Source organism: Phoca vitulina, unplaced genomic scaffold, assembly GCF_004348235.1.
Source record: "Phoca vitulina isolate PV1807 unplaced genomic scaffold, GSC_HSeal_1.0 scaffold7, whole genome shotgun sequence".
NCBI lineage: Eukaryota > Metazoa > Chordata > Mammalia > Carnivora > Phocidae > Phoca > Phoca vitulina.
The window spans coordinates 56,634,488-56,658,727 of record NW_022589710.1 but is presented as its reverse complement, the minus strand read 5'-3'; the positions used below and the strand labels follow the sequence as shown (position 1 = coordinate 56,658,727).

General features: G+C 39.9%; 1 protein-coding gene across 7 annotated transcripts in view; it reads left to right on the top strand.

The window, feature by feature from the left end:
• Positions 1-8,917: 8,917 nt before the first annotated feature.
• Positions 8,918-24,240, top strand: part of GALC (galactosylceramidase) — a 60,521-nt gene continuing 45,198 nt past the window's right edge. For 5 of the 7 annotated variants that reach the window (XR_004299590.1, XR_004299589.1, XR_004299588.1 and 2 more), the window contains exons 1-6: positions 8,918-9,142; positions 17,070-17,138; positions 17,370-17,433; positions 19,006-19,119; positions 21,070-21,209; positions 23,295-23,333. Coding sequence is in view for 3 of the 7 variants with exons in the window: in XM_032405717.1 (XP_032261608.1) it covers positions 8,948-9,142; positions 17,070-17,138; positions 17,370-17,433; positions 19,006-19,119; positions 21,070-21,209; positions 23,295-23,333 (621 nt within the window). In the remaining 4 variants the exon portion in view is untranslated. The remainder of the gene's footprint in view (positions 9,143-17,069; positions 17,139-17,369; positions 17,434-19,005; positions 19,120-21,069; positions 21,210-23,294; positions 23,334-24,240) is intronic. The other 2 variants (XM_032405718.1, XM_032405719.1) reach the window with 2 other exon arrangements.

Here is a 24,240-nt window from a genome sequence, read left to right as displayed (position 1 = left end):
AAGTGGATCGTCAAGCCTTCAGATGATTACTGTTCCTTCTAACATCATTACTGTGACCCCATGACAAATCCTGAGCTAGAACCAGCCAACTAAGGTGCTCCTGAATTCCTGACTCACAGAAACTGAGAGACACTAAATATTTGTTGTTTTAAGCTACTGATTTTCAGATAATCTGTTACACAGCAACGGGTAACTAATTCAGTATAGGTATTGTTGAGTCCATCTGAATGTTGTGACATGGAGAATGGCTGCCAGTAGTCCAGTGTAGGAGGAAATTATGAAATCAGGATTAATTCAGGCAAGTGTCAATATTCAGGAAATTTTCTCTTTTTACAACCTAAATACTCTGTTAACTCTCTGGGTTTATGACATGTTTTAAGTCATTTGAAACAGAAGTTTCTAATAATCATGGTTACTTATTGATGATTAAAAAAAATCGTATGTTAAAAAAAGAGATTTCAATTCCATGGTTTGGGCATGCAAGAATTGTAGATGGCAGGTGTTCTAGTCAGCTCAGGCTGCCGTGACAAAATACCATATACTAGGAGGCTTAAACTGATTTTCTCATAGCTCAGGAGGCTGGGAGTCCAAGGGCAGGGTGTCTGCTATTCGGTTTCTGGTAGGGGCTCTTTTTCTGTCTTGTAGACAGCTGCCTTCTTGCTCTGTCTTTACCAGGTGGGGTGGGGAATAGAAGGGTGGGGGGGCAGAGAGAGAGAGAGGGATTGTGTGCATGCAAGTGCACTAGCATGAGCACTCGGGTGTCTCTTCTTATTAGGACACTAATCTTACCTTATCAGGGCTCTACTCTTATGATCACATTTAACCTTAATTACCTATCTCTAACTACAGTCACCATGGGGGCTAGGGCTTCAACATATGAATTTTGGGGGAAACAATTCAGTCCATAGTATTAGGCAATAAAGTCTGAGATGGGAGTGGGAAAGCATGTTGTTGTCCAAATTCTCCTTTCCTGATGCTGGGGAGTGGGGCAGTAAGGGGTAGTGGGAACCCAAACAGCATTTGAGGCTTCTATGGGGCTTCCATTATCCAAAACTGTTGGTGTCAAAATCAATTAAGCAAAATGGGGAGCCAGGGCTGCTGAGGTAGCCTCTAAGTTGAGGTGGAAGGCCAAAAAACAATATTGACAGCCGGAGTATGGAGCCAGGGATCTAAAATCTAGGGAGCAAGATCAGAGAGCAGGAAGACAGTACGAATGCAGCAGGTAGTTCATGCAAACAGGCATGAGTACAAACGATGGGCTTATGTTTGCTGCAGGCTGGTGCATGGGAGGACTGGCTGCTACTATGGTCTGTTTCTACCCACACTGAGCACTTTTGATACCAAATGTGTATGATTTCCCCTTATACCAACAAACAATTGTCCAACACTCCAGACACCAGTTACATGTCCTACAATATAATTCGATTTTGTTACTAATTTCCTGGAGCTAGAATTAGATCCCACAAGTTAAGGGCTCTGTTCCACAAGACCACCCCCACTTCAGATGCCAGTCAAAAGTCCTGGGCCTCCACTACTTCTGACCAACCAGCAATAAATGGGGGTTCCTACAACCCCTTCCTCAGATTTGATAATTGCCTGGAATGGCTCCCCAAAGTCAGGAAAGCATTTTACTCACATTTATCAGTTTCTTATGAGGAATATTTATATAAAATATTATGTAAGGATATTTTCAATGGGTACAGATAAATGGCCAGATGAAAAGGTACCTAGGGGAAGTCTAGAAGTGTCCTGAGCTCAGGAGCTTTTGTCCTGTGGAATTGGGCACTCCACTTTCCCAGTATGTGGTTGTATTTACTAACCCAGAAGTTCTCCAAACCCCACAGTTTATGTTTTTTTTTTTTTTTTTAAATGGAGATTTCATTACATAGGTATAATGATTAAATAAATCATTGGCCAATTGGTGATTAATTCAATCTCCATCCCCTCTCCCCTTCCAGGAGGTCAGGAAGTTGGACTAAAAGTTCTAATCCTTTAGGCATGCCTTGGTCTTTCTAGTGATCATCCCTTATCCTGAATCTCCCCAGGGGCCGTAAGCCACCAGTCATTTCATTAAGATAAAAAGGGATACTCATCATTCTGCAGATTCCAAGGGTCCTTTAAGCTCTATCAGGAACCAGGGACTAAGGCCAAATATTATAAGCAAAGATGCTTCTATCACCTCGATCACTCACAAAATGATGAGGGTTTTAGGAACTCTGTGCCAAAACTGGGGGCCAAATATATATTTCTTACTATATCACAATACCCCAACCACATTAAATGGGACAGAGATGGGGTGGACATTTGTGGGTCCCAGGCATTCAAACCATTGAGAGCAGGACTCAAGGTGGCAGGCAGAGAAAGAAGGATCTGGCCTGGTTCCTGGGGAGTAGGCAATAAGTAGGGAACATGTCAGGCCCAGGTGAATGCCCTGAGGTTGGGCTAAACTCTAATCCTGGCCCCCAGAATTACAAATAGAAAACAGAGACAGAAGCCCAGGCCGAGGCCAACACAGTAGTAGGATTAGACTAGAGTCATTTCCAACAGTTCATTTTTTCATAGGGTCTTTGTTCTGGCCAGGGTCCATTCTGAGTACAGTGATAAAACTGGTTAAGCCTCTCAGTTCTATTCTGTTTCCTACTCCTTCCCGGCCTCTCTCAGATGCCCTGGACCTGCTTGTTTTATTCCTTCCTCCTGCTATCCAAATGTGATCACTTGAAAGATTCTGTGGCTAATGCATTTTAATAGCATCTTAATCACATGGGCTGAATCCCGCAGGATGGAGTTTTGGCAGTGGGTTAAAGAGGTACTATTTTGAACCTTCAGATTAAGTATTCTTTCAGCAAATCTTTCCACAAATATTTATCAACACTTATTAGGTGTCTATTATGAACAAACACAGTCTGTGCCATAGCGTAACACTGTGTTGCTGTAATAGAAATTATAATGAATCACACATAGGGCTTAACCTTTGTCCAACCTTAGAGTCTTATAAAGAAGATGCATGAGAGATTAGAGGCAGGGACGTTTGCTTTAAACAGATGAATCAAGGGAAACATAAAGAGGTAGCATTCAGATGTATCTTTAAAAACGAGACTTAGACATTTAGATATGGAAGAAAGGATATTTCCAAACCACAACAGCATGAGGTAAATCATACAAAAGAGCACCTGTCAGGTGTGTCCTGGGAAGAGCAAGTGATCATCTTTAACACAGTCTATAAGAAGAAATGCGGAACTATTTTTTCCTCCTTCCAGTCTTATGTGACTTTTGTGTGCACAGTTGTGAATTCTCAAAACATACAGTTTTCCCTTGGACACCAAAGTATACATTTATGTTTTATGAAGAAAATTCTAAATTCTCCTAATGACTTTGGTTGTAAGTTTATTGATCAGAGATCAACCATATACTCGATAGTGTGTTATTGTTGAGCAATGGGGTGATACTTACCCACGGTTAGAGACAGTATGGGCTGAATTGTGTCCCCCTCAAATTCATGTATTGAAGCCCCAACACCCAGTGCCTCAGAATGTGACTGTATTTGCAGACAGGGCCTTTAAAGAGGTGATTAAGTTACAATGAAAGTGTTAGCATGGGCCCTCGTCCAATCTGACTGGTATCCTTATAAGAAGAGATTTGGGCCCATAAAGACACCATTGACTTGCAAGCACAGAGGAAAGATCATGTGAGGGTACAGAGAGATGTAGCCACCTGCAACCCAAGGAGAGAAGCCTGAGAAGAAACCAAATCTCCTGTCACCTTGACCTTGAACTTGAGAACTGTGAGAAAGTAAATTTCTGTTGTTTAAACCACCGTTTTGTTGTATTTTGTTATGGTGGCTCTAGCAGAGTGGATATTCTTCAGCCTCATCGTTAGCCACAGAGGTAGACATTTATTGAGTGTGCCTAGCCCAGGACCCAGCATCCACTAGATCTGGTCTGTCCAATACAGGAGCTGCTGACCACATGTGGCTATTGTGCACTTGAAGTGTAGCTAATACAAACTGAAATGTGCTGTACATGCAAAATACACTCTAGGTTTTTGAAGACTTAGTATAAAAAAAAGAACACAAAATATTTTATTAATATATTTTATATTGATTACATATTTGGTCATACATGGTATTTGGGAATAAATAAAACATACCATTAAAATTGATTTCATCTGCTTTTTAAAAAAATGTGTACTAGAAAATTTCAAATTACACATGTGCTTTGCCTTATATTTGTTGGACAGCATTGCACTAGATGTTTAAAAAAATCTTTTGAGTGGTGGAAACCTCTTGCACTGTCATTTTCTTCACGCTTAGGATTTGGGATTAGGTGGATTCTAAAATTCTTCCCCTGACAGCAGTGAAGGAAAAGGTATTGACAATCCAAAGAAGAACAGACATATCAAGGGTGAAACATAGGAGGAGAGCAAAACTTCCTGGAGCTCTCTTATTGGAGCAAATCCACACAGTCACAACGACCAAGGGAAGGACGAGAGGTTGCAAAGACAGTGTTTTTTTTTTTTTTTTAAGATTTTATTTATTCATCTGAGAGAGACAATGAGATAGAGAGAGCATGAGAGGGGGGAGTGGGAGAGGGAGAAGCAGACTCCCCGCCAAGCAGGGAGCCCAACGCCGGACTCGATCCCTGGACTCCAGGATCATGACCTGAGACGAAGGCAGCCGCCCAACCAACTGAGCCACCCAGGCGCCCCGGCAAAGACAGTGTTTTAAGGCCGGGGGTGGTGGTGGTGGTGGTGGTGGGGCTGCAGGGGGGCGGTGGGGAATGCAGACACAGGCTGAGAATTCTTTTGGATGATTGCCTTCACTCAGGATCGCCACCTCGTATACCGGTCATGGTTCTTTGCTGAGGGCAACAGCGCCACCTGTGGCTGACTTGGGCAGCAAACGAATGACTTAGAAATCAGGACAGGGCGCAGAACTGCTGCTGAAGCTGTGGAACGAGGCTTGTGAAACGGGCCAGAGCCAGAGGACCAGAAAGACAGTCCAGGTCACCCTGCCTGAGCCATAGGTTAGGATGGCACTTCTGACCCTGCTGTTCCAGGCGCTCGGGACTCCTCTGATGGAGCCTCTGTACCTGCTCCTCCTCTGGACTCTGACACGGCTCCAGGGTGCTTTCTTGGCTGTCCATACATCTAGTTACCCTTACACGATCAAAGTCGCAGGTTCAAGGAACTGGCTGGGGGAGGCTGGTCGCTGCCAGAACCCTCGCTGCTGGGGGCAGGAAGAGGGATGATCTGACTCCTTTACTCCTGAAGGAGTGTGGAATCCGCCTTCTACGAAGACTCGCCCTGGGGAATCAGCCACACGGGGCATGGGTTTGAATGACTGTAGATAACAAAAACGGAAAACAATTTCAGATTAGTATGAAGACAGGAACAGTCTTTCCCCCCCAGAATTGTCTTAGTTTCGTGGAGAGCGGTAAAGTAGGCTGGGACTTCAGGGCTGATTCTAACTACCGTACCACATTGTTCTCTGCTATAGCAGTTTTTATCTGAGTTCTACTTAAGAAAATGTTTAGTAAGCAATATATAATTTATTCCATTATGTGGGTTCTGTCCTCTGAACTATTGTTATTGTCTTTATATAAAGTCCCGAATTAACAGAATTCCTACACATATTTTAGAAGTCACTGAACAGAATGACATCATTAACAATTGCAATCAAGCCATGTACGTCAAAGTAAAAAAAAAACCAGATTAACAGCAGATGTTACAGGATAGTTCATGAAGAGAATATATTTTATATTCTTTTATGCCCCAGGAGATTCTACTTTAAGAAATGTTTCTACATTCTTTTATAAATAATCCTTTTTCCTTATCCCCTTATATTCAGTGATTTGTTATTATTTTAAAAAAAATTTTAAAGGTTTTATTTATTTGACAGAGAGATAGTGTGCACTTGAGCACACAAGCTGGGGGGGGGGGGCAGAGGGAGAGGGAGAAGCAGACTTCCCACTGAGCAGGGAGCCTGACCCCACGGAGGCTCCATAGATCCTAGGACACTGAGATCATGACCTGAGCCAGAGGCAGATGCTTAACTGACTGTCCCATATTCAGTGATTTTTTAAAATTAAACTTATTTTTTTGCATTGAGATATTAAATCATATTTAGACCCCCAAGTTATACAGGAATTTACCCATGTTTTGTATTAGAAAATGTAAGGTTTCATATTTTACATTTAGAGCTCTATCCATTTGCAGTTTACGTGTGCTGTGAAGCATAGATCTAAAATTTGATCTTTTTCCAAATACTTATCCAGATGTCTCCGTATGTTTTAAAAGTTCCATACGTACCCCAGTAATTTGAGGCACCATTTTCACAGTGATTTTTTTTTTTTAAGTTCAATTCAACTAATACATATTGAGTACCTACTGTGGTTTGGACACTGCATTTAGGAAGTACAAAGAGGATAAAGACTTGGCCTCTGCCCTTGAATTTGAGTGCTGGATTCAGATTTCTAAAAGTAGAGCCATTTTCTAGAGACAACAGACTACTATCAGATTTTATTAGTAACTTTTCATTAAAAGGCAAGATCTCTCATCTTTCTCAAGAGACCATCTGATTTTAATCACACTTTTCACTTTGGAAAAATGAGAAATTTGTGGTGGCTGAAGTGCAGTTGTTACTCCAAAACACTGTTCCTTTAAGACAAAGACAGTCTTTACTTTCAAAACTCATCTGAAATTTGAGAACTGAGAGGCACTCATTTTCTTGTTTAGGTCATGCCCCAAACCACAGGAGCAAGGGAAGCTGAACACAAGATTACTTGTCTGATAACTGCTATTTTCATTTATCTCACCTCTTGAGCAAATCTGACTCCTCTGTCCCGCCATCCATGGATCTCTCTTCCTCCTTATATTTAATTGCCTTTTTATTAGAAACTTCTTTTCTAATGGTTTACTGAACAGAGATTAGAAATTTGAAACGAGATATTTTCTGTGTAAGGAATTACTTTGGTATATGAACTAATGAGAACTAGTGATATGTTCTAGGGATGAGAACACTTTTTCTGTTAAATACTCTGTGTTTCCTCTTCTACAGAGATCACAAAGTATACAAATATTTGTGGTGTGCCTTTCAAATACTGGTGCAATGGTGTGTTACAGGATGATGTATGCTGGGCACCGGTTTCAACTTCTCAATTAATTTGTGTATGGTATTTTCTTCTATTTTCACCCTGGTACTTCCCTTCTAGTTGCATTATTACACCTATGTTATATACACGTCACAGATACAAAATCTCAGAATTGGTAGGGAGCTTAGCATTCCTTTGATTTATCATCTATGGCTTGCATCCACTGGCGCTCAAATTCTAGCTTAAAATATTGTATTAGAACGGATAGATCAGAATGAGTTCTGGGAAGGTAAATCTATGGAACCTGCATAGTTCCTGACTTGTATCATAGAATGGTGGTGGTAAAGAAGGTAGAGGGTTCAGACATGTGCTGTACTGGAAAAAGAAGAAATGGAAGAAAAAGTGGCCCATTTGTAGGGATATAACTTATCATCCAAGCCAGAACACTTTTGAGGGTGAAAGGGGCACTATTAATAATTATACTGGAACAATAGACATAAGCTGGGACTGTTCTTGGTAAACCAAAATAGATCTACAGTAATTTAAGAGGAGAAAAAGCAAGCATAGCTATTGTTCATTAAGGACGAAGGGATAGCAGAAGGGCCTGACAACTTCGTTTTTGGGACTGCACAGATACTTTTCTTCCTAGTATAATTGTGATCCTGAAACTTAAGTCTAGGTTTGTAGTTATGGGGCAAAACAATCTGACTCCAAATAGGGCCCTGAAGATAAAGACTTGTGTGTCCTATAGCCTTTGGGTCTTCTCTTTGACATTTTGGGGTCTCCAGGGCTTGTGAAGACACTGAAAACCAATTCCATGGGTTTACAAAGGGAGATTATGGGATCAGAAATGCTTTCTCGGCAGCTACACAGTCTCTTCAATTTTCTCTGATACCAAGAAAATCAGAAATCTCAGATTGACGCTGAACGTGGCAAAATCCCATGACACAACTTCCCTACCAATTTAGGGTTATCTGCCTGGAACCACGTCAACTGGCAACGTAGGGTAATTGATGAAGCTGAAAGCTAAATACCCATAGTGGTTACCAGAATGGAGAACCTTGACAGCTAACGTTTGCCAAGTGTGTAATGCATTCAGCTCATATTTACTGAGGGCCTATTATCCTGTATTTCATTTAATCACATGTTCCCCACATACTTATCCAGATGTCTCCGTATGTTTTAAAATTCCATACTTACCCCAGTAATTTGAGGCACCATTTTCACAGTGATTTTTTTTTTTTTAAGTTCAGTTCAACTAATACATATTGAGTACCTACTGTGGTTTGGACACTGCATTTAGGAAGTACAAAGAGGATAAAGACTTGGCCTCTGCCCTTGAATTTGAGGGCTGGATTCAGATTTCTAAAAGTAGAGCCATTTTCTAGAGACATCAGACTTTATTAGTAACTTTGTGGTTGCTCTTGTTTCATCGTACACAAAAGGAAACTCAGGCTCAGAAAACTAAGTGACTCAAGCAGGGCCACACCTGAACTGGGACCTAGTTAGGGGCTGCGAGTCGGGTATTTTTTCTTGCTTTGCCACAGACCCACACGTGGTAGATGCGTCCTCAGACGGTGAGTTCCCTAGGCGGTCTTGGACATCCCCTGCGCTAACGTGCTCCAGCAGATGAGGCCGGAAGAGAAGCAGGGAACTGAGTACACTTGAAGGCCCCACCCCAACAAGGTCACAACCAGAAAAGGCTCGCTCGGCTACTCCACAACACTACTGCGGCTGCGTAGGTGACCTGTCGCCCTCACTCAAGATGGCGGCTTCGGCGTCAGCGGCCTTCTGCCCTTCCCCATCATGGCGGCGGCCGGACCCGCCTCCCTGGGCGCGGGAATCATGTGACCCACACAATGGCCGAGCGCCTACTCCAGGCTTCCCGGCAACGCCGAGTGAAAGCCATGACGGCCGCCGCAGGTTCGGCGGGCCGCACCGCGGTGCCCCTACTGCTGTGCGCGCTGCTGGTGCCCGGCGGCGCGTACGTGCTGGACGACTCCGACGGGCTGGGCCGGGAGTTCGATGGCATCGGCGCGATCAGCGGCGGCGGGGTGAGCAGCGGGCGGTGGGATGCGCGGGCGTGGCCAGGGGGGCGCCCCACAAGCCCCCGCGACGCAGCCCCGCGTTTCGACGCTCGCCGGTCCCGACTCTGCTCGCGGCGGGCGCTTCTGGGCCGGGGGTCTGTGCTCCTACAGGGTTGGAAGCGGCTCTTGCTCGTTTAGATGAACATATAGAGGCAATTAGTTTTAAAAGAGGAGGATGCGGAGGTCCACCGAATAAGTGACAGGTGTAGATAGTGACAAGGCTGGGGCTCGTACTCTCATCCCGGGCGACGGAGCCTGGGCTCTCTTTGCCGCAGAGAGGGCATTCCTGAGGGTCGCTCCAGAAATGGTCAGGGAGCCGGGGAGCATCTCTCTTCCCAAGGGGATGCCCCACTGAGGGTCGGGGAGTCGGAAGCCCTGGACCACAAGTGTAGGGTGCGATTGGCTAACTTCAGAGGGGCCAGTGCACAATACGTTTTGTTTGGAGGTGCGACAGGTGCCTCAAGGCCTCTGTAGGAAGGTAAGAGTTCAGGCTGGGACTGTTTTTGTTTTTTTTTTAGTTGTTTGTTTGTTTTTAATGGCAGGCTATGCTAGTATTAACTGGTAGTCTAGGTTGTTTACTGTTGGGGGGCTGTGTTTCTTGGGAGTCATCAAGGCCCAAGGTGGGGTGAGTTGCCCACCGGAAAGGTCAGTGCCTCTGTGACTCTTTGGTGGCTATTTTTGTGTACAGGGAGGGGGAAACATTGGATCAACATCCAAGGTGGTTCGCCACCTTTAGGGTGTGTAAGAATCACCTGGTATGCTTGTTTAAGTGCACTCCCCATTCTGACTGTAGTTCTGGATTGGGGCCTGAGAATCTGCATTTTACCAAGTACACCAATTGATTCTCATACTGAGTAGTGAGAGACCTTTTTCTTTTAAGTAAACTTAATTTTAGAATAGTTTTAGATATACAGAAGAGTTTCCAAGAGAATACAGAGTTCTCATACACCCTGCAGCCATTTTTCTGTTATCAGTATCCTACATTGGTATGGTACATTTGTCGCAATCAGTACTGATAACTTATGAAAATCCATACTTCATATTTCCTTAGTAGTTACCTAATGCCCATTTTCTGTTCCAGGATCCCATCCAGAATACTAACTGCATTTAACTGGCATGCCTTAGTCCTCTCTTGGCTGTGACAGTTGGGATGAATGAGTTCATTTTCCTGGACATCCCTTAAGATTTACGTGAAGGGAGACAGGAGGGCCATTCCAGCTTTGTGTAAAATTGTATGGGCACAGCTGGTAATTGTCTGAATTTCCTGGTCATGCTGTCATGTGGCCTCTAGGCCTGGGAGCTTGGTTTAGTAGCATGATTCTTCTTGGCTCTAACAAAATTTACTTGCTTCTATCACATGCCCTCTGTAACCTTTTTCCTGTCTTTGTGTTATTCCCTTCCATTTTACCCCAAATCACAACTAGAGTTAATTTTATTTGATGTTAAGGCCTAACTCTTAAATGGGTTGTTTGTTGGGTTGAGTCAGATGGAGCTTGTATATTCAGATGCATTTCAGAACTAGCTTGACTGCTTGCTTGCTGAATGGATGTTTTGTGCTGATCTCAGCCTACTGATAGCCGGTGTTGTGGCTGGACTGGCCCTTATGGTTCTTATTATGATTATAAGATGTTCTCAGCAATAACCATCAAGAAACTTAAAAAAAAAGGTTTATTATTCACAGATCCTGGCAAGCACATGGCACACTTGGGACCACTCAGTAAGGTTGTGGGGGGCCGGGGGAGGAGAGGGGAAGAGAGAGAGAGAGCACTGGAACTTGAGTGTTCTGTCCTGCTTTTATTGCGGGCTCACTCATTGGTGAATTTAAAACTTAAGAGGGGGTGTTTAAAGTGCAGGAAGAGAAAAATCAAGCAGCCTCTGTGGTCAGTTACTGAAATCAACCAAGGTCTTTAAAACAAAGAAGGCTGGGGTCCCAGCTGGGGGAGCCTGGCTCTTTATCTAGATCGGCAGTGTGATTCTTTGAAACAGCCATCTTTGAAGTGGATGCCGCTTTGAAGAGGATACCCTCAGGCACTTGCATTACAAAAAAGAAAAAAAAACTGTCAGGGTTTATACTACAGTCCAGCTTGATGCTGAGGCATTCGTCAGTGGTGACCCTGGATACCTGATAGGTTAAAAGTCAGGGATAGGGCATGTTGTAACCCAGAAAGTACACATCTAAGTAGGACTATATAGCACTTCTATAATAATTATACAGACAGTAGTCTGCAATCTAGTCCGTAGCCATTGTCCCAAGCTTAAAGGGACATGAAACCAGGTCAGTGATCCTAGGACTCAGGAATGTGTTCAAAGATTTGGGTAATACTGTGAAATACTTAAACATCTTTGGCCATCTCATGAAGTAGTTCTGATCAAATAGGCTTTTCTTTCTTTTTTTTTTTTTTTAAAGATTTTATTTATTTATTTGACAGAGAGAGAAACAGTGAGAGAGGGAACACAAGCAGGGGGAGTGGGAGAGGGAGAAGCAGACTCCCCACTGAGCAGGAAACCTGATGCGGGGCTCGATCACAGGACCCTGGGATCATGACCTGAGCTGAAGGTAGACGCTTAATGACTGAGCCACCCAGGCTTTTCTAAGTGTGCTTTGCTGGATTTTTTTTTCATAAGGAATCTCAGATTGGACTCTAAAAGTCTCTCAGGGCTGGGTAGTCAAGCCAAGGACTTGCCCTCATACTTCACCTATAATACCTGTAGATTTGAGTGAATGCCTCTCTTCTCAAGGTCCCCCAAATATCCTGATATTTTTGGGCCTCACAATAAGTGGTCTCCATTATTCACCTGGTAAGGCTGCTGGGAACACTTAAAGGCTTAAAAATAGCCACGTTAAATACCTATGGGAGTTCATTTCAATGCAGTTGGCAAGGAACTTTGGTTATTTCTGTGACATATAACATTTTACGATAATAACTAGAATTATAAGTGACAGCATCATATCAGGACATAGCAGATGTCTAGGAATTTCATATGATTTCTGGAACATTTATATCAGCCACACATATCCATACAAATTTAATCTAAAGAGGGTTTCTCATTACTTATTTGATAATGCTTTCCATGTAGTTTAACATATCAAATAAGCCTAATTAGTTTAACATCTCTCTTTTAATAAGGAGAAGGAACAAATCATTTGAGATGTTCCAGGGATCCCATGGAAAATCCCAAAGTTAGTTCAAGGTTTAAAAAGGCTTCATTTAGAATTTGATTCTGGGAAATTTGTCAGAAATATCAAAAGATTTTGAAACCCTTGATTACACTGGATCATAGATTGCTCTGAAATACTAGTTATCCATTTAAAAAACTTTCACCAAAATTACAGCTAAAGACTTCATAGGCAAATACAGAAAGCTACATAGTTTATTAAAAAAAAAAAAAAAAAAAGATCTTTAGCTCTTTAAATAGAGAGGACTTGTTTTCTGAAGTAATCAAAGACATGATAAAAGACAACTTGAGATACTGGAAGTTATTTTGGTAAAATACAGAATCTTTATTTCCTAGGCAGATTACTTAAAAGGTAAATAAAAACCTTGCACAGTCTTATCAAGAACAGACCAGTAATCCAAGAAAACTATCCTTTTAGCAGATAAAATAAAATTAAGCTTTAGTTTTTAGAAGTACACTATTTATTAAAGCTTATTTAAGAAATACAATAAATTACTTCATTTTTAGCCAGCTTGTCTACACAAGATAAAATTCCCACTCCCTCTCTTTTTTTCTTTCTTTCTCCTACTTTCTATATCCATTTAGTTTGTCTACTTTAGGACAAAATTACTTTCATTTGCCTTAACAAAAATGCATATCCATACCTTATACCATAGCTAAACTACATCCTGTTTCCCTTGCCTAGGTTGTTTCTCTTATTTCTTGTACTTTTAATTACATATATTGTTAGAATTCTTGACTCTTAGAAACCTTAATTTCTAGTGAAAACTAGTGAGTAAGCAGTTGTTCACTAGCACTCACTAGTTGTTCACTAGTGAGCTGTTCACTAGCATTCTGTATATTGACAAATTTATGAATACATTTCATAATTTCTAGAGGCATATGCCTCTTTAAATTAATTAATTAATTTTTATTATGTTATGTTAATCACCATAATTACATCATTAGCTTTTGATGTAGTGTTCCATGATTAATTGTTTGTGTATAACACCCAGTGCTCCATGCAATACGTGCATAGTAAGTTTTTCAATATAGCACAGGACATGTTTACCAACAGATCCAGACATCTAGCTTCTCTGTTACAGGAAACCAAAAGTAGATAAACCTGTGGTTCAGTAATGTTTCAATATTTAATATTTAGCAATGATCTATATATTTAATGAATTTCCATCATTGAACTTGGCGAAACTCTAAGGTTTCAAGTTACCAAAAAGATTTGGGTAACGTTTTAAGTACACATACCATAAAACATAATTATTGTTGAAAAGTGGATGCCTTGGCAATCAAAGCTTAAGTCAGACATTTGCATTACAAAAAGAAAAACCCCAATCATTGTGGCTTACACTAGAATGGATGACCTGGTCTTTAGCTGATCTCTCCAACTTTGTGTGTGTGTGTATGTGGGGGGGGGTAGGGGGGTGTTGGAGTGGGGACAGACAAACCTTTTCCTTAACCCAACTTATTCTTCTTGATTTTTATGTTTTTATTTTCTGATGTTGCAACCTTCCTCATAGGTGCTGGAGCATATTTCAGAGTCACCTGGACTAATGGGTCAATGTGTGTGTTTTTTACTACAGTCATTCTTCTTTTCATTTTTGTGGTTTAAACCTACAATAGCCAATATTTCATGAAATGAGGACCCATTTGTCCTAGTATCTTTACTTGTGGCATTAAATCCAGTATTTGAGCTTGCTGAAAAATGGAAGTCTTCGTTATTTATATTTATTAACTCAGTTTAAGAGTATTAAAATGAGAATATTGCATAACTCAGAGTAGGATACTCTTATCTATACGATAGTGTCCCTGTGTATAGTGCGTGTCTCATCTTAGAAGCTTAATATTAATCGAAGGAAAATGGTTGCAACACTACCTTTGCCCATCACTTTAGATTTCTATGTGGAGTCCCTGGTACGTGGCACAGTTTATAGCAGGTCTCACTTGGTCTTCCAGTCTGATAGGGAAGGCAGTATGGGGCAGTAGTTAAGAATGTGGGTTTAAGAGCAGATTGTCAGGGGTCCATTCTGGGCCCTGCCATTCACTGTCCAGCCACGGACAGGTTACTTAACCTCCCAGTGTCTCAGTTTCTTTTCTGGGGAGACCTTGAAACCTGGTGGGAGCATCATGAGGTTAGATGTAAAGTGCTTAGGGTGGCATCTGGCACATGATTATTTTGGTTAATATCATCCTGTTCCATTGATTAGGAGGGAGGAAGTTACATGAAAAATGTATTTGGGTATAAAATATCTGCCATTTATTGATAACTTACTGTGTGTCCCCTCTTGTGCTAAGGCTTCTTCCTGGGCTGGTTGGAAACAGCCCCAGGCCTTTTCCAGGGAATGTGACTGTAATTTGTTATTCCTTGATGGTGCATTTCAACATTTGGCTATACTACTCGGAACTATTGCCATTGACTAATGCTTTTGTACTGAGAATGACATAGGCTTGCAATAGCATGGTGATGTGGTGTGTTTGCTTAAAGTTGGCACTTTCTGTGTTAAGGATAGGATTGCATAGACGCAAAATAACCCCCAAACAGCCAAACACACTGTTCTAATGACATAATTCAGGGTCAAAAGAATTGTTTCCCTTTGATCAAGGATGGGTTATTGTGTATATACAGTGTTCATTCACTTAAGGAGTGCCTACTTTAATATTTGAGCCTCCGCCAGTCTGTAAGCTCTTCGAGAACAGTGACTGTGTTTTTAAAAACAATTTGTATAATGCCTGTCATTTATTGAGAGCTTACTGTGTGCCAGTTACTGCGCTATGTCCTTTACATACATCTTATTTTAGCCTTAGAACAGCTGAAGGAGTTCTAAGGAGTAAGATAACCTGCTTTACAACAGATTGCCCTTGGTCACATAGCTTGTAAATGTTGCAATCAGGATGTAGGCTCCTTCTGACTCAAAGCGTCCTATATTATGTTGCCTGTGCCAGTGGAACAAACAATACCATAAAAGATATTAAATATTTACTAAATAAGAGAATAAATGGGGACATGAACTTGAGTAAGACATAGTCCCTGTCCTCAAGGAACTCAGAGGTGAGTCAGAGAAGTATGGCAATGAGGAGGGTGCAGGGTTAGAAGAGTTACAGTAGAGATGTAGACCCGAAGCCAGAGGAGTCCACAGGACTACATCAAACTACTACTACCTACATCAAACCAGTGGGCGGAGAGGAAGGGGTCCTTCCCTGAAGAGGATGCATTGAAGTTGGCCAAACAAGGGCGTGGAATGCATTCCAGACAGAAGAAATAGAAAAAGTAGTTAGATATATCAAGATAGAAGGCGCGAGAGTGGTACTGGGTAAAGTGTCAGAGTTAGGATCCAAATAGTTAAAGAGATTTGAGCAATTTGAACTTTATCCTGAAAGCTCTTGGCAGAGGGGAGGTCTTGGCAGGTTTAAACAGAGTACTTTCATGGTTGTGTTTTGGGAAGATTAATGTGGCAAGTAGTGTGGAGAATAGAATATAGGGAGGCAGACGGGAGGCCCTGAGACCATTTAGGCTATTCTAACGATTGAGGGGGGCCTGGATGAAGGAAGTAGGGTTGAAGTGAGGGGATGGATTTGAGAGATACTAAGGAGGTCTTGATGACTAAAGATGGATGGGAATTGGTGAAAGGGTAACCCTAAATTTATGGTTTAGGCAGATGTTGTCCTTTACTAAGATAACAAGTAAAGGAGAAAGAACAGACTTAGGAAAAAGTGCCACGTTTGATTGGTGATGTGTTGAACTTGAAGGGATGAGAGGGTAGCTCCATGGGTCTGTGTCTCAGTGGCAGGGGCTGGGAAGACTGTGGGTATGAGGGAGATAGATATAAGCGTGCTACTAGAACGTCAGTGGAAGCATAAATGAGAGTATGAAACAGAACACTGAGCCCCATAAAAGTCAAGTATCTTGCCCTTGGTGTCAGTTTTTTGAACCTAAGGCCTGTCTGGCTTCCAAGCCTAGGGGCATGCCACTGTTTCATGTTAAAACCTATTTCTTTTATTCCCCTTGTGTATATTGCTCCCCAGAAGATACATTATTGGTCCACTGTTGGTTTTGTGATTTCTTTGTTGAAGCAGTCATCGGCCATGGGTTAGTTGTGATCAAGTGTTGGTCTCTGCACCCTCTACCTCTCTCTTTCCATGCATTCTGATGCCAGTCTTGTGTGAGGTTTCCTTAGTACAGTTTGGCCTGGGGATCATTGTATGGTCATTCCTAATAGTAACAGCACTTATAAATCTCTAGTAAAGAAGGGGGGGAGTAGTGATTCCTTTCAGCATTGCTGCTTGTAATAATTTCTTGCAAGATGTTGAAGGAGAAAATTACCTGATATTTATCCTTTCCATCCTGGCCCCCCAATGTTGTAGTTGACAAATGGTCTTAAGATAGAGAACATAAGTTTCATTTCTTCTAATAACCACTCTCTGAGTTAAGGTCCCCAAGACAAGTCTGTAATCATGGTGCTCATCAATAGACTTTGTTAGCTTACCTCCCAGCCAACCCTCATTTCAGTAGAAGAGAAAACTGCTGTGGCTTAAAACCTGAATTTTAGCTATTGGATAAACAACAGCCCTATTTGCCCAAAGATAGGTAAAATATAGGTAGGTAAACAAATAACCTGGGAAATGACTTTCCACATGGGCCTGCCGGGTGGCGTGCATCAGCACTATGAAAACATGTTCGTGATTGGATTTGATTTATTCATACTTTTGAACTTTTTTTTTTTAGGCAACCTCCCGACTTCTAGTAAATTATCCAGAGCCCTATCGTTCTCAAATATTGGATTATCTCTTTAAGGTAATGAGAAAATAATTACTTAATGGCATCTGTGGTTTTTTTGAAGCTATGGTGAATTTTAGCGGTAGAATTGATCGCCTTCACAATTTTAGCTTTAAATAAGAATGGCAAATTGCTTTTGGAATAAGTTGCTATTTATTTGAAATTGGTTTTCTCATCTGTAATTGTCTTAATGTGCTTTGCCCTTCATGCAGTGAATCACAGTGTTAATACTCCTACTTCCTTCCCCAGCCAAACTTCGGTGCCTCTTTGCATATTCTAAAAGTCGAAATAGGTGGTGATGGGCAGACAACAGGTAGGAGATTTGGGAAATGGGATTGATTTCCTTCAACATTTTAGTCTATACTTAAACTTAGGGGCTGTGAATCAGAATATAAGTGATATGAACATTTTTGATGTTGATTATTGCTTATAGATTATTTCTTATTGTTCCTTTTTTATTCTATTAAAAATATATCAAAATACTCATTTTTTCTCATAAAAATAGCATTTGGACTTTAGATTGCTTATATAGTTGGATTAATCAGTAGTAAACAAACCCACAGTTTTTAAAAAAACTATATTCACTAAGAGCATAGAGACAGTTTGAAATTTTTATTGAGAAGTTCAAAAAATAAAACTCTTAATGTGGAAAACATGTAAAATGTTATAATGTTAATAGCTTTAAATAAAATCATGTGGCAAACATATAAGTCATCAGTATTTTAGAGGTACAGCTTTTTTCTCTTTTAAAAACAAAATTATTTTTAACCATTAAATTTTCAATCTTCATTATCACCCTTTTGATTGGCTTTGTGTAGTCCATGTAGTCAATTAATGTACAGGAAGAAGAAAATTCTCTCAGTGATAATGCAGCTTATTATTTACAGGCCAGATTCCATCATAGTGAACTTTATAGTATCGTCTGTATACGCGTGTTCCTGTTGGTGACTTGGGAGTAATTTTTGTTAAAGAGATATGTCTGTGTGGTCATATTAGTGTCTAATTAATATTGAAAGAAAAAAGAATGAAAATCAAAAACAAAAGAAACCTCTGTAACACAAACTTCCTCCAAGCTACCATAATAGGACATGTATTTTATTGTCCACTCCTTTTATGCAGAATTGGTAATGGTTGGCCATCTACATTTGCTGAAGTGAAATTAGAGGTAGAGATACAGGAGTGGGTAGTTCTTGTGAATCCGATGTTTATCTTTAAGAAGAAAAGGGCAAGACCCCTCTCCTTGTGAGGCCCTTCTTAACATGGGCAGATGTTTGTGAAATGTGGTAACATATGAGGACTGATAGCAGCTACCTACCTTGTCACACCATGGAGGTTAGGATAGAATTTTCTTATAGAGCGGTATGCAGATGTATACTCTTTCCTTTTTTCTCTCAAAGCTCTGTTGTCTTGGTGTAACAGGGCATGTTATAGGCTCAAGGCCTGGGGTATGAGAATGGGGCTTAGGAGCCCGGAGATTCGCATCTAGGATTGAGAAGCCAGAAGTTGAGGTGATCTGAACTCATGTGTTGAATGTGGGGTTTTGAAAACCCCAGAAAGACCAGACCAAAGCCTGGGAGAATGTAGTCCTAGGACTTTTCAATTACGTGAATTGATAACACTTCTCTCAACGCTGCTTATAATAGAAAGATGTGGTTTTGTTTTTTAAGACCTTTATGATACTTAGAGTAATGAAAAAACATGAAATAATACGCTTTGATCATCCATCCTCAAGTTATATAAGATCATTCTTATTTGTCCCACATTAGGATTGGAACCAGAAAATGTCTTCTCTGAAATGTGTGTATGTATACGGGAGAGTGGCCCTATGAAACACCATTAAACACCCTGAAGTGGTTTCCTTTCTCTTTTGCTCTCTCCCATGCAGATGGTACCGAGCCCTCCCACATGCACTATGCGTTAGATGAGAATTATTTCCGAGGATATGAGTGGTGGTTAATGAAGGAAGCTAAGAAGCGGAACCCTAATATTATACTCATGGGTAAGAAGTGAAGTTTGCCATGCTTTTGCAGTCTGTTTAACTTTCAAATTCTGAATTCTGTATGTGGAGTCACTATTAATACTGAAATACTAATCATGTTGATACTACCATTATCCTACTAGCAGCAAAGCATGTGCCAGGCTTGATCCTTTCTTTGCCCTTAGATATTATTTCTGCTCTTTATATGTAATACCTCTGCAGTGAGGCATTACTCTTCCCATTTTACAGAAGCAGTAGAGACTTAGGTTATGCCACTGACTTAAGGCCAGGTAATTAGTAAATGGTAAAATCAGGTATAAAACCTAATTCCATTCTGGTTGTTTTTGTGATTGCTAAACTCTTATCTTCAACAAAATTTCTTACCAAAATTTGTAAAAGGGCAACAATACTCTCTAGAAAATTATATATTAGGTGCAGTAGTATATACCAACTATTTGTAAAATTATGCATTACATGCAGTAGTAGACCCCATTTCTAAAAGAGGTACACATAAAAGTTTGTTTTGAACCTCAGCAACGTGGTGGTCACTGTTCTAGGCATTGGAGATACCGAGCAATCCAGCCCCCGCTTCCCACCCTTGTGGAGCTTACGTTCTAGCAGCAGGATCATTGGATTTCTCAAATAGGACTACTGTATTCATTTTACAGTTCCCATATAGCGATGCAGAGACCTGTAAGATATTGCAAACATACCCCGTGATGCAAGTCATCATTTGAGATGAATTTGGTATTTTGAAACAGGCTTCCACATCCAGCCTGTGTGAGACCAGTGAGATCCATTTTATAGGCTTGATTTCAGGTTATTTTAAAAATCATTTTCAACAATCAAATTAAAGGACAAGCGTAAGTTTTTCTAAATTAAAAAAAATGAGGAGTTAGTGTGTTCTTTCAAAATGGTCTTTTGCAAGAGATTCCAGAAATGTTTGGAGCAGTAAAAAAAAGAAAAAGCATCATTGACTTCAGCGCATACTCACCCATTGGGCTGCTTTCAAGGTCAGTTCTCATTTAAATGTAGAAAATCTGGCACGCTGAACCATGTTCTAACAAAGACTTACACATGCTGGGCCTTTAGAATGTATTTGGCATTTCATTGTTCTAAAATGTTCCAGTATTTTAATGTCACATTTCTTATGGGATACACAATGAGGCATTCCTCCTGAGCTTAGAAAAATAAACATTTTGTTCTTTTGTTCATTTTGATTTTTTTCAGTGGTGAACTAGATTGGTGATATATATTAACAGTTGAGGAACTTAACTGTTGAGCTTATTTTGATATATTAATAACAGAATTAGGATTTAGAATTGTAATTAGTGCTTCTCTACTATTCTAATTTTCTTACTTGAAACCAGTAATTAAGGTGCTGGAAGGATGTGGGTTATTTGATCTAAATCATACCACAAAGAAATATTTTCCTCTTGAGTCGTTGGCATTTATACTGATATGATGACAAACTAGTTTTGCTGAATTTGATTATCTGACTAATTAGTATTTTAAGGAACCTTAAGTTTTAAGAAGTTGTACTAGTGAATGAGGAATTTGTATTATACTTAACCTGTAGGAATGATTAGGCATAAGCCTTTCAGAATTCTTTGATTTGACTTCAGAGGAAAGAAATTGAATATTAAATATCCCTATAGCAGGTGGTGGGCATGTTAAGTTAAATTGTATGTTACATTTCTTTCTATTGGTTAGGATCTTTGAAAGAGTGTTTTTATTTCTTTTTCTTGAAAGAGCATTTGGAATTATGGAAGCTGATTCTAGGGATCAGTAAGTAGTTGCTGAGTTCATAAACTGGAAGGGATTTTGAGAATTTGTGCACAGTATATAATCTTTAGGAAGATCTGTATTGGCTTTTTGCTTAGCCTGTGTTCTTCTTGGCTTCTTTCGCCTTGTTTCTAATGGTGCCAGCATGGGTATACCCACTCCACCTTTACCTTTTCCTTTCTGCAGCCTTGCCGTGGTCGTTCCCTGGATGGCTGGGAAAAGGTTTCAACTGGCCTTATGTGAATCTTCAGCTGACTGCCTATTATGTCATGACCTGGATTGTGGGCGCCAAGCATTATCATGATTTGGATATTGATTATATTGGGGTTAGTAATATATTTAAAACTTGATTAACTTTTGGACATTTATTTGTAATTTCTTAAAGTAATTTGATTCTGTGGCATTTTGTTGACTAACCATTTTGTGTCATGAGACTGATTTGTTCTATTGGCATCTGATAACAAATTAACTACACGTGACCTTTTATTCCTCCTCTTTGCCCATCTAAATTCTAACCCCTTTTGAAAACTAAGTGTATAATACCTTCTCTGAACTACCTTTTTTTTTCTTTTTTTTTTTAATTTTGATTTTGGTATCACCCAGCTCACATTCTCCTTAAAAGCTTTCCCTAGTTTCTCTAGTCATGTAAGAATACTATATTTACCAGACAGTTTAATGATTAATCTCATTTTGCTCTGTGAATCTTCTATTGTCCTAAACCAGGGGTTGGCAAACTTTTTCTTAGTGTGTCAGAGAGTAAATATTTTAGGTTTTGTGGGTCAAAAGGCAGTATTAAGGATATTATGTAGGTAATTATATAGCCATTTAAAATGTAACCGTTTAAAACTGTAAAAACCATTTCTAGCTCTCAGGTTATAAAAAATACAAATGGTGGGTGGGCTGGATTTGGCAGGCTGGCTAAAATCTACCTACCCTTATCTTAAACTGTTATTTAACACCTTTTAATGACTGAAAAAATGTAAAAATAATGTCTTTCCAATTGGTCTGTTGGCAGGCCGAAGGCATCGTACCTCACAGAGCCTCGCACATACACATGGTGGTCTCTGTACATGTTTGCTTATTAATATGCCATCTGTCAAAACTGATTTTAAAAGTGTTCATGCAATTGGCAAGCAAGTATTGAGCTCCTACTATGTTGCAGGCACTGTGACTGTTATGTTCTAGGGATACCAAGATGAATAAGCCCTTAAGGAAGTTAGTGAGAGACATAGAAACTGGGACAGATAAACTGTAATATCACAGGAGGAGAGAGGACATGAGGATGGGCCAAGGGCTGTAGGGAGCCAGAAGCAAGAATATACTTGTTTTTTGTTATCTTTCTCCAAATTATAATTGAAAATTAGTTTGTATTTGAGAACTTTCAAATGTCAGGGTATTTTTAACCTGTAGTGAAACTAAATGTAGGTTTGGATCTAAATAGCATTTTATTATGGTGAAGTCACACTTAGAAAATGTTTCTGGTAAAGAACGGGTAATTCACATCTCTTTTAAACTCACAGGCTTTGGTGAGGAGCTTCTTTGGTAAGAAGTACTTTCCTGTATCACAAGAGTAAAATGAATTATAGTGCCTAGACTCTAGGCCATCTCAGTTATTAACAGTTTTCTTAGCTGCAAAATAAATGTCATGGAAATTCTCTTTCAATTCTAAAACCTCATCCCCCCTGATTCTAAACCAATGAGAGCTGTGCATCTTCCTCTTATCTATCCTCATTAAGAATTTGCCTTTGTAATGCAGCACATCATGTGGGCTAAAAAAAATTACTTCTACAGTGTACTTATTAATACTTGGCTTTAGGTGTGCTGGTAAGATCTTGTAAGAATTATTACAACACTCCCCATGTCTGCTAGGTCTCCAGTGCCTAATAGAGTTCTGGCACACATTACATTGTCAATGTTTGTTGAATGATTGAATGGATATTCCAGTTTTAGAAATCCGTGGAATGGGGCGCCTGGGTGGCTCAGTCAGTTAAGCATCCGACTCTTGATTTCAGCTCACGTCGTGATCTCAGGGTCCTGGGATTGAGCCCCATATCAGGCTCCATGCTCAGCGGGGAGTCTGCTTGAGATTCTCTCCCTCCCCCTCTTCCTCTGCTTGCCCTCTCTTTCTCTAAAATAAATAAAAATAAAATTAAAAAAAAAAAGAAATCACTGGAATAAGTGACTAAAAATACCCGCCAAATATTCAAGGTTTTAAAAGATAATATTTTAATTTTAAAAAGTTATGTTGTCTTCTAAATAACTCTAAATTTAAGAACAGGACATTTCATAAAGTAAGAAACATTGCTTTTTAGATGATATGAAAGATGATGAGAACAGTGGCATCTTAATGGGAATGTCTACTTTCTGACCTTTAACTTTCAATTCAGACTGTTTGACTTTCTATTTTGCAGATTTGGAATGAGAGGTCATTTGACATCAATTATATCAAGGTCTGTATGACTTGAAAATCTTTTTATCTTAAAGTTATTAGTAAATGATTCCCTTATGGTTCCATGGAAATTAGTAGTAGGAACACTGTTTTTTACAGTACAGATATTTGTTTGCTAGTTGTGACATAAAATTCAAGCAAAAGCTTAATCATATTTAAATTCCTGATTAAAGCATAGGTAATTCCTTGTGAACCACAAATTTCCTTTGTCTGAAGACTTGTGTCGAATTTTCCTATTTTGAAATTCATTATTTGTGGAATTATGGTAATCATTATAAAAACAACTGCATCATGTTAGGCTTTTAGGACTTAAAGAAATGTAGCTTTTTTTTTTTTTTCATTGTCAGATGAGAAAAGGAGGCAAACCTAAAAAAGAACAAAGACCTTTATTTGGGGTGTCATAATTGCAACTCAGGGAGCACAGATTCTGGAGTAACCAAAAAAGTGTCCTGCTCCGGTGGGGAGGGCAAGGAGTTTTTATGGCAAAGAAGGAAGAGGTAATTCCATGAAGTAGATAAAGAAGAGAAAAGAAAACACTGCTAATTTGGGGCTGACCAAATTAGTTGAGCCATTTCTGATAACTCTCTCATTGATTATTTTATTGGTGCTATCACAAACAAAATTGTCCCTGGAATGTATTAATTAACTTTACTATCCTCATATGGTCTGAATGCCAGTTGTTCTGTTGAAATGTTATGAAAATTGCCTGTAAGACTCTTGCCACTTCTGGCCCAGGTCAAGAGTTCATCTGTTGGAAAGGAAAATGGAGTTTGGAAATGGAGTCTCTTCTGGCCAGAAATTTTATACAGTTCCACATCTTAAATCAAAATTTCTCATATATAGTCTCACTGTTATTTTCTTTGGAATGCCTATTACATTAGAATGTTCTATATGTTTCTTTTTTTTTT